The sequence below is a fragment of the Postia placenta genome, assembly GCF_002117355.1.
Source record: "Postia placenta MAD-698-R-SB12 unplaced genomic scaffold POSPLAscaffold_9, whole genome shotgun sequence".
NCBI lineage: Eukaryota > Fungi > Basidiomycota > Agaricomycetes > Polyporales > Adustoporiaceae > Rhodonia > Rhodonia placenta.
This window is the reverse complement of record NW_020169840.1, coordinates 400,801-411,419: the sequence shown is the minus strand read 5'-3', so window position 1 is coordinate 411,419 and position 10,619 is coordinate 400,801. Positions and strand designations below refer to the sequence as shown.

The 10,619-nt window shown below is 55.9% G+C and overlaps 3 protein-coding genes across 3 annotated transcripts; 2 read left to right on the top strand and 1 right to left on the bottom strand.

Annotated features, from left to right (window-relative positions):
* Nucleotides 1-818: 818 nt before the first annotated feature.
* On the top strand, nt 819-1,757 carry POSPLADRAFT_1034449 (hypothetical protein; the record flags this gene model as incomplete). Its single annotated transcript, XM_024477021.1, has 2 exons — nt 819-1,439; nt 1,494-1,757. The coding sequence occupies 2 exons, from the start codon at nt 819-821 to the stop codon at nt 1,755-1,757; spliced, it is 885 nt and encodes a 294-aa protein (XP_024337659.1).
* A 2,426-nt stretch (nt 1,758-4,183) lies between these two features.
* Nucleotides 4,184-4,629, bottom strand: POSPLADRAFT_1146921 (hypothetical protein; the record flags this gene model as incomplete). Its single annotated transcript, XM_024486003.1, has 2 exons — nt 4,184-4,233; nt 4,269-4,629. The coding sequence occupies 2 exons, from the start codon at nt 4,627-4,629 to the stop codon at nt 4,184-4,186; spliced, it is 411 nt and encodes a 136-aa protein (XP_024337658.1).
* A 289-nt stretch (nt 4,630-4,918) lies between these two features.
* On the top strand, nt 4,919-7,372 carry POSPLADRAFT_1047196 (hypothetical protein; the record flags this gene model as incomplete). Its single annotated transcript, XM_024479224.1, has 8 exons — nt 4,919-5,095; nt 5,145-5,232; nt 5,291-5,511; nt 5,577-6,094; nt 6,151-6,222; nt 6,303-6,456; nt 6,790-6,979; nt 7,185-7,372. 8 exons carry the CDS (start codon nt 4,919-4,921, stop codon nt 7,370-7,372), a joined length of 1,608 nt encoding a protein of 535 aa, XP_024337657.1.
* Nucleotides 7,373-10,619: the final 3,247 nt, after the last annotated feature.

The following is a 10,619-nucleotide window of genomic DNA, read 5'->3' as shown; positions in this document are numbered from 1 at the left end:
GGGGCGCCCCGAAGCACACTGACGTGGAGAGACAGAGAAGGAGGACCCTGCATCCTGACGTGCGCATCTGATTGCCAGTGGGTCTACTGAGGAGGCTTCCGGAAACCAAGTCCGTCCACGCGTCGACCGGTGGGCGGAGAAGATGGGCGCTTTGTGAGTGGCGTTCGGCGGACTGGGCAGTCTGTCCTGCGCGTTCTGGGTCTCGTACCGGGTGTGCCGCTACGGCGGGCATGTGAACACGATACTTACCAAGCTAGCAACGGCCTTGGCAGGCGGGAGGCGCGAGGATGACTAGGAGGAGATGGCGGCGGGCAAGGGTCCAGGGCTGGTTCCCAATTGCGGCATGGAGTGGCAATGTCCCCGAGGTCCGGGAGATCAGATGACGAGATGGACGAGACGGACGAACGGTCGCGGATGAAGATCTGAAGATGTCGATCTCGCTTGGGGCTGCACCTTGTCCATGGATGACTTCTCGTCCCGACTGATGGGCGGGAATCCGCATGGTGCGGTCTTGGTAGGTCACGACTTGGGTGTTGTTGGGCGTGGGGCCCCCAAGAAGCGAGGGTGGACTACAGTATTTATACGGCGACTGGTCTACGCTGGCGGTCCCTTCAGGCTTCAGATCGACGGTGCCTTCAGGATACGAGACCTGCCCACTCGCGCCCTCCTCCCCCGCCTACTCGTCTACTCAGGCCACCCGCCCCCCTGTACACCTAATCACTTAACCACCTACCTGCCAGCCCTCCCCCCCTCCCCATCGCCCTTCTCCCCGGCGCTCTTCTTCCACCTTGATATACTCGCGACGAGCCGATGACGTGATGTCCACCAATCCGTCGGACGCTCCCGTGCTCCCTCAAGTCGGATCGTATGCGTATCCGCCGAAGCGAAAGCGGGGCGACTTCTGTGACGATGACGACGGCGACGAGACCAGGGTGAAGTCATTGAAGCGCGTCGATCAAATGCAAGATCGATATTCTGTGCTGCTGCTGGACATGGCGTCCATCCATGACCACGATGCCACGGTTCTCGGCACCAACAATCCGGGACTCCTGGAGCCAGTCCCCGAAGGAGACTGGCTGGATGTTCCAGAAGGGCCGCTTCAAGATGATCCCTTCGTCGAGGGATACTGGTCGGACGAGGATGAGGACGACCACCAGCAGCAGCACCACCACCACCACCACCACAGCGACAACGACAGCGACGACAATGAAGACGACTACGACGCCTACGACTACGACTACGACTATTCGGATTCGGATTCGAATTCGGATGATGGCGAGTCCTCCGCCGGCAGCGGAAGCGCGCACGGACACCAGTCCGAGGAGACCAGCTCCTCGGATACAATCGTGACGCCGCCGCTCCAGGACGACGTCGTTGGCTCGGTCGAGGAGACCGCCGAGCCTCATCCGTCAGGCAACACCCTAGGGGTCTACCGCGTGGTGAGTTCGTCTCACTGTGTTTATGCCAATGTTTCTGACGATATGTGATCCTAGGGAAACCGGTGGGCTTGCCCCAAATGCCATCGTACCTACAAGAAGCGAAACGAGGCGATAAGGCATCTCGCCACTGTGCACGGCAACAAGGAGTATCGATGCCCAGCATGCGACTGGAGGTTCAATCGCAAGGACGCATTCAAACGCCATTATGAAGGCGTGACAATGAGCGCTTGCAAGGACTTCATGGTCAGCACGCTGCTCCCCACGGAGACTCTGCGGGGCTTCGATGCCTCTCGCTACTTTATGCCGAAAGACGCTTGATACGTCGATGGATATTGGTTTTGATAATTTATTCTTATTGTATGTGTTGAATCGGACGGTCCGCTATGTATCTATAACGGTCGCATATATCAGAGCCTGCTGCTGTTGTTGTTGTTGTCGTACCAATCGTAATTCAAGGATGAAGTCATCAGCGATCCCACATGGCGAGATGTTCCAAATGAATACACAGGACTTTGCGCGTTCTGTCATGTTGTGCAACGGCAGGTCGCCAACGACATGATTGTAATTATTCTGCCAGGGCTGATCACGCGTATGTACATGAGGTGCCAACAGCGCATAGCAGAGCGGAGCGACTACGACGAATTTGGTACAATCCAATGTGCCGTCATCGTTACAAGCTGGCAACAGCATGATAAGCGGAGGCAGACCATGCAGGTCCCATGCCCGGCCAGACTCGGATGACTCTTTCCGTACCGTGAGGAGGGCCATCGACGAGTCTAGAGACGGGAGGGCTAGACGATCTGCCTTGATTCCTCATTTGACCGGTGTCCGTCCGCTGGCAAATGTGTGAGCGTCGCCGAGACGGGATGCCTCGCTCTCCGCCCGCCATCATCTGACATCAGCTGTCGCGTGTATGGGGATCGCCGTCGCAGAAGTGCACCTAATGCCATGCGGGACATGACGCCCATTGCCTCAAGGCACAGCTGCTTATCATCATAGTGTGTGTAGCCAGACTTTGGATCACCACGGCATGATGGATGTCTAGTCTGAGCTCAAGGCCTCTCAGCGTAATCTGGTCCAATACAATACTGTACTCACAGCAGATCAAGACGTGAGATGATCCAGTCCCGCGTGGACAATTGCGGCGACTTTACCACCGTTAGTCCGTTACGTGCCTAGGTCCACGGTGAAACATCAGCAGCACGACAAAATCGCATTCCTATCCTTTTTGTGCTGGCGAGATCACTTGATACGCAGGTGGAAGAGACGCCTGCCTGATGGGTCCTCACATTTATCATTCTGTGTTCAAACAGTTCACATATCGGCATATTTGAGCACATCTGACGGGACTCGATCCGTGAAATCCACAGCACGGCATATGTGACAGCGGGCGAAAAAACGATAGGCGCGACCACCTCCAGCAACTGTTCTCTCCGGCCGATGATCCGAGATGCCGTAGCCACAGCAGCCACAGATCTACAGGCCGGCAGCCACAGCAGGTTTGACCATGTTTGGGAAACAGAGGTGACATACTAGAACACATCGATTTGTACATACTTTGCTGGCCACTGTACTATACTTTGTTGTAGAGCTGCCTGTCCATCCCAGAACCGGAATGCCCATATAGAGGGAATCAATACATACATTCTTGTAAGATCAATCATGTTGCTCAAGAGCACTTCTAGAGTCCAATAATTCTGCACTGCAGCCAGCAGTTACATCACATGCGTTTACAAGATGTACAGCAGCCTTTCAGCGAGAGATCCCTAGAAAGCCGTATGGCTTGCATGACGTCACGGCTCAAAGTGAGGCGTGGGAATCTCGCTTGTTATGGAGTAACCGCAACCGCGAATTAGCACAACATCTTTCTTTTGTATTGACGGAACATGGCAGCTGCAGCTCATTAGAGTCACAGGAGAATCATAAGGTCTACAGAAAATGAGTATGAATGAGTAAAATGAACAGTATGCCAGATGGTAAAATCTGCGTAAGTCGGTGGCTACATTGTGCTGTGGCGGCGGCATCTCGGATCATCGGCCGGAGAGAACAGTTGCTGGAGGTGGTCGCGCCTATCTTTTTTCGCTCGCTGGAATGCATCTCTCGCTGCAATATCTCGTGAATCTTGACAAATACGACATGAACGTCAAGGCGGAATTTGCTTGAGTTGAGTGGGATGTACGACCCACCTCTCCACGTCGGATTTACCTTTACGCGATAGAACGCGCTTGCAAGATCCATCGGGAGTATCGCGGAGTAGGATCGATAAGTGGGGATCTCCGAGTGATCATGAAATCGCCTCAGCCACCGCCGATGTGGCGTATCCATCATCCATCATCGTGGCCGGTGGAGACTTTGCGAGCTTTCGTCCAATACGACATAGTCAATGTCGACACTGACTATGATCAGAGTAACCTGTCACTCCGTACCCTCTGTTCAAAGGCGTGGCCATGGAACCACGGGGTATTGGAGACCAAGGACGGTCGAATGAGGTCTCGCATTATATGTGCGAGCCGAGGACAACGAAGGATCCAGAACGTGCGAGTGTTTGTTGATTATCCGCAACAGCGAACAGACGGCAAGTCACATTCGCCTTGCGAGACCTTCTCCGTGCTCACTACGTAAATTTCTTCATTCTTCATCAAGAGCAAAGCTCAAGATGTGCTCCTACAACACGAGCTGATGTTGCAAAGTGATACAAATGAGCTCGATAGCGCAACCCTCACGCACATCAGAATGTAGGCAACTCACAGGTTGTAGGTCTCGCCAATGTTCACGCGCTCATTGCAGTTACGAGCTATAAGGGATGAGGTATTCACCGTGCATGTGCACATAGTCCGGAATGACTGAGCACGTAATTGTAAGGAGCGCCACAGAAGCCCGCAAGAATGTCCAACTCCGTCAACTCCGCCTCATTCATTGTGTAGAGCTGCTCCTTTGCGAACGTGCTGAGCAGCAGATCGCTCTCGAGGGTGCCCCGCCTGCGCGACTGGTACATGGCGCGCATGGTCTCTACACTCTCGCCCGGACGAGGAAGGGGTGCAGGCGGAGGAGGCGCATCGGCGGGAGTGGTCGTCTTTGCAAGGTGCTCGGGGATGTTCGGGAGAAGCCAGGAGTCTGTGGCACGGCGCGGCGAGGTGGACATGAGACGTCGGAGAAGGGCGCGGCGGCAGAGTGGGAGGGCAGAGGACATGGTGGACAAGACGGACGGGATAGCAGCCCGACCAGAGACCGACGGTCACCGTGTGCTCGACTTACGCGTGCGGGACCGAGATGCAGGAGATGACGTCACGCGAAGCGTCGAAGGGGATGCGAGTCACAGCGAGTAGGCGACACCAGCCAATCGGGATGGCGGATTATGCAAGTGCGACAAAGACTGCTTCTTTGTCGCTTGGAGACGAGATCCCTGTCGTTTATCGTACTGATTTATAGGTCGCTTGATTCTCGCTCTTTCGGATGGTCCTACTCTGCGACGAACCACCATGACCTTGCAGGTCTTGGAGGATGTCATCAGCGACGATTCGTCCTATTACGCCAATGGAAACCTTCGGCTGCCCTATGTTGCGAGAATTTTTATGGAAATGAAGGACACGATTCGCAGTTTGGAGGGGAACGGAGGGACTTCGGGAGAATACTGCGAGCTGCTTCGAGCGTACAAGGTGAGTTTTACATCTCGTGGTACCTGACACTGACAATGTTTTGAAACAGGAGGTGCTCGAGCGGGATCGCATCAAGGACGATCCAAACTGTTGTGTGCTGCACGACATGCTCCAGAACCGGCTGGACCAGATGGAGGGTAAGTTGACGGGAATCCCGCTCTCATGCGACACAACTCTGACATCGGGCGATGTAAGCGCGTCTCCGTGCATCAGCCAGTCAAGACGGCAAGGGAAAGGCGCCGTTGAGGGCGGCGCTGCCCTTCGTTTTCGACAAGTTCGTGATAGTGAGGTGTGGAGTGCCCCGAAGTAAGGACAATGCCGGGCCGTCCAAACGTGCTCGCTGCGACTCTGGTGCTAGCGGAGGCAGCAAGTCCGATGGGCGTCCGCAACGGAAGAAGGGACGCGGGCCGTCGAGGGTGAGTACATGTCCTCGACAGTCATTGGTCTTTGAGGAGAAGACAGACTGATGGCATGGCGATAGGTAACCTCAGACGGATTCATTCCGGAGGTGAGAAGGCTGTCTGTCGACGAGACTGAGGGCCAGGGCGGCAACAGTTTCGAAGGCGCGTTAGCGGAGTTCGTTGACGTGAAGATGAACATCCTTGGAACGATTGAGGGAGACGGTGGAGGTGAGACGGACAATGTGCAAGACACGACCGCAGATGCCACCGTCAATGCCGCCGCCACCGCTACCGACCGTGATCTCAATGACGAAGACGAAAATGAGGAGGAGTCTGACGGCGAACCTGGTCACGACGCCGACGCCGACGTGGAAGGGCAAGGATCGGACGACTCGCCCCTCGTCGCTTCGGCCGCACGACGTGCGATTGCGCACGTCAAGATCCTCACCCATGAATTGGACTGCCTCAAAGCCAAAGAGAATGTAGTGTACGACGCGTTCGAGGAGCTTCAAACCTGCGTCTCGAGATGTCTCCAAAATAGGCAACGCACGTACAAAAAGAACTATGTGCGGGTCCAAAAGTTGATGAACTTGCAGAAGTGAGCGTACGAGGCCCGAGTGAATATCGAGTTGCCAGTAGCATCTGGGCCCAAAGGTTCGAGGCCGTCGCAGAGGCTGTGACCGCGGCGGAATTGGGCACGGACTTCTCGAGCGTTGTGTTTTACCTGTGTGTTGTCGTCTCCTTACGTTCTCGTGCTGTGCTTCCGTATTCTTGTCTCCTCGTGCTGTCGTGTTGTGCCGCTGTAGATGGAATGTTTTTCAAAACACAATAGAGCGGCAGGAGCGCATCCTCCAGCTCATGAACGGTTTTGGTGATGTTGTCCTTCCAGACAAGTCGACCTTTCCCGCACAGGCGGCCACTGCGTTCGCCGAGCGCGTCGCCTTCCGATCGCTGTGCGATGTGCGATCGCGTTCTGAACTCACGGACGCGTGACCGCGATGCATGTGGTGACGTCACGCGGGGCGATCCGAGTTACCAGTTGGCCCCTTCCGCACTCATGAATATTCCCTCTCCTCCTCCTCCAACGTGTCTCGCGAAGATTTCAGATACCAGCAGTCTATGCCGTTCGCGCGGCAGCCTCTCAAGGCCATCTATGTCGTCCACCGCATGGTTACGACGCTCATGGTGCCCTTCTGGGTCCTCTTATACGCCGTCCTGCCGCGAAGGTCCCGGCCCCGCCGCTCTTGGTCCATAAAGTAGATCGTCGCCGTCAATTTCATCCGCATATACAAGGTTACGGAGCGCGCGGGCGTCACCTGGGGCACGCGCCCGGAGGAGGCGTGTGATAACCGTGCGCTCAAGGAGACTCGGTTCGAGTGGGTGGACCCGCTGCCGGAGCGTCTGCGCACTGGCATTGTGGCGGACAGACAAGTGCCGCTCAAGCGGGTGGGTGTCTTCCTTTGGCCAAAGTATGGATCTGAAGGTGTGTTGATTGCCACGACTCTTCTACATGAGTTGCTCCTTGGACGTTTCGTCGCTCTGAGTTGACACCTCGATTTCTCATAATGCGGCAAAATAGCAGGGTATTATTGTGACCGGAGATTGCACCCGACTATCGACTGGCATCCCTCACGGCGCGTCCTTGTCACGCCGGCCAAATTGTGCCAGTCCTCAATGAGAATGCCTAGTGCCATATTTTTCTACGATTCAGACGTTCCGGGAAGAACGCCTTGGTCTGACGCGGTGCGGACATCGCGAGGTCAAGGCCACGGAGCCTTATACCTCAGAGCGGGACCGGATCTCTTCACTCGTAATTGCCCGAGGTCCAAGCGCGAATACTCCTTTCTTGTTCCGTGCACGCGTGGTTCTTGTTTGAAGTCTGGTGATGGCTTGGTCCGCGGACCGGGAAAGACTCTTATAAATGAGCCATGCCGACAAGTCACAGCGGCCTTTGCACCCATTATAGTATGCGGTGCACCGATTGCTTCTCCTGCCGCTATGGCTAGGCTCCTCCAAAAGTATGCCCCATATCCCGTACGTTACCGTTTGACTAAAGATATTGCTTTCCCGCGTAGGATCGCACGCGGAGATAACAGTGCTGTCCACTTCGCGATGAGGTTGCAATCGTAGAGAAGACGCCTTAAATGCGTTTGCGCTTCTCCTATGGTCATTGCTTCCATGCGCTTGGTGAGGCTCAGAGAGAATGTGGCTGGCTTGGAATTGGCATTCGACAAATCAGCAGCGTGGTCGGTTCTGCTGGTATATGTGTGAATCGGGCTGCTTTGTGTCTTAACCAGTGCCGAACAAATTTGAACGTATTCTTGTACCTAGGCAGCATACAGCGCAAGGAGTCTGGCATTGCGCTAACGTCTCCGTCCGATGTAGAGGCGCGCGCCGGTAACAAACCCCTTATCGGCATTTTTCTGCACGGCGGGGGCTACTGCCACATGTCAGCGCACGAGAGCTCGTCGACGTCCAAGATACCCCGTCAGCTAACCAAGGTGCTTCTCTTGCGGCAATGAGCTACAATCCCTCTGACGAACGACTCCCTTGATGTAGGACAAAGCGTTCGATCAGATATACGGTGCGTCCTGTCCACCGGTGCGTACGACTCGTGGATGCTAACGCCAGGTCGCTCATAGCTGTGGAGTATCGCCTCCTGCAACACGCACCATTCCCTGCCGCCGTGCAAGACGCAGCGGCAGTGTATGCGCACATTGTTCGCCAGCATCAGCGCCCGCCGACGGATGCAACGCCGGACTCGGACAGCTCCCAGATCCCACACAGTACATCAAGTGGAACGGCACCGGAGACGGACCAGCTGCCCACAATCTACAAGCCGGATGAAGCCGGACATGAGGGAAGCAGTGAAGCAATCAAGCAGCGGGTCGCGCGTGCGACGCAGAGCAAGGTCGTTTTAATAGGCGACAGCGCGGGTGGGAACTTGGTGCTCGCGCTAGCGCGGTGGATCAGAGACGAGGGCGTGCTGCCCCCTCCGGACGGGCTTCTTCTGCTCTCTCCGTCCTGCGATCCATGTACGCATTCTGCAGTCGAAAGGGACGGACCCCTAGCTGACAGCGCGTGCAGCACATGCATTCCCAGAGTCTCCGTCGTCCTACATCCCGCGGCCGCACGGGAGCACAGACTACCTCGTCGACACGCCCGAGCCTCGGGCATTGCTCCAGCGGACATTCCTCGGGCATAATCCGCTGGAGACGATGCACAGCCCATACGTCAGCCCGGCGTCGATGCGCGTGCTGCGTGCATACTATGGCGATGCGTTCGCACACAGCGTGCAGGACCTGACGATCAAGCAGATGGACACGGCAGCGCGGAAGCGCCTGCGGGAGATGACATCGGTGCCTGGGACGCCCGCCATTGAGCCCGAGACACCATTCGAGCCGTCTACGAATGGCGAGGTGAACGGGCTGAAGCCGAGCCCCACGAGCCTGGCGCGGCCGCAGATATCGTCGCCACGAGGGCTGAGCCTGTTCAGCGAGTTCTCGCGTGCGTGCATTGTGCTGGGGGATGCGGAGCGGCTGGAGCGGGAGGTGATGAAGCTTGTAGGCGGAATGGAGCGCGATGGGGTGGATGTGCGGACGATCTGGGTGGAGGACGGGGTGCACGACGTGCTGATGATGGGGTGGTGGGATGAGCGGGTGCGGGCGAAGGTGTGGGGTGAGGTCGAGGATTGGCTGGGTGAGATTTGAGAGCTGAGGGTTTGATGGCTGTGCACTGTTCTTGCAATCATTAGTGGTATGATATCGATGCTGAGGTTCGACGTTTGAGATATGGCATTGAGCGCGAAGAATGGGCGGTGACGTCACATGGCGGTGAATCGGCGGCTATATAAGGCAGTGAGATAGAGGCCTTTGGACAACAAGGCCAAATCGCTGCGCAGCGCCACATCAGTGGCTGAGCCTAGAGGCGTGGCTGTGGAATTGAGAATGGCCGCCACGCAGAATCTGCGAGGCGTTGGACTCGAAAGGAACGACAAGCATCTCGCAGCGATGAAGGCGATAGTACGACTCACCTAGCGATATCATACCCGATGATACCCGTGCACATGCAGACCGAGACGGTACAGTATTTCTTCTGATTCCTGATGTCGAATTGCCTATGCAGCAGAGTTGATGAAGCAGGAAGTGCGGTAGATCAGGCAAGTATCCTTGGCAGCACTGAGCACATCTCTGATCAAGACAAACAGGGCCTGCTTAGCAGGTAGCCCGTTGGGCAGATCTAGAGCACATTGCTCTATCCCGAGATGCAATGGTCCAGGATGTGCTGTGCGAAGGCAGCCAGACGATGCATACAACCATCGATCAGGTCGTGTCGCAGAGATGCCCTCCTCGGTACGCTGGGTAACGATTCGCGATTTTTCAAGCCGCTACTGATTTTTCTAACCGTCTTCGCGTTGGATCGTAGAAGACGTCCCAGCTCTGCGGTCTCAAGAGCATGGCGAGTTGCTTCGACGAGCAGGGTGAGCTCAGGACGTGCCCGGACTCTCAGATGACTGCGGGAACCTCCCTGCTGGCGTATGCCTAGCAACCTGGCGCTCAAATCGTGCCCAGACCCCATGGACAGCCTTGTGGTCACCAAACGGGAACACTATGGTAGGATATCACATTGGAAGCAAAGCCGGTCACCGCGCACGCATGGACATGCTGACTGGGAACTCTGCCACTGCGATATGCTCCTCTGCAGGATTGGCTAGGTTGGTCGAAGCCATCGTCTGACGCTAGGCGTGATATCCCCATCTCAAACGAAGCAGCATCGCTGAGTTCGCGACTGACTGAAAATAAATTTTGATACGGATAGGCCCGCCATCACTCGCGGAGAGGCGTGCGAAGACGGACAGGCAAGAAGATGACCCAAAAGGGCACAAGGCGAGCACAGCATGGGAGGTCATTTTAACACGAGGCAAGTCACAATAGACGTTGTGACGATTCTCACGCCAAATAGGGTAAGCGTTTGTGGCCGGATTGATCCAATCGCGTCGGTGTTGCTGATACGCTTCTGTTTGGCTTCAAAGACCCCGCTGGATTGTGAAGCCAAGGTGGAGCAGTCTATCGCAAATTTGCGGGTGTCCACTCTGAATACTGATGGATTTGTTATGTCTGGGT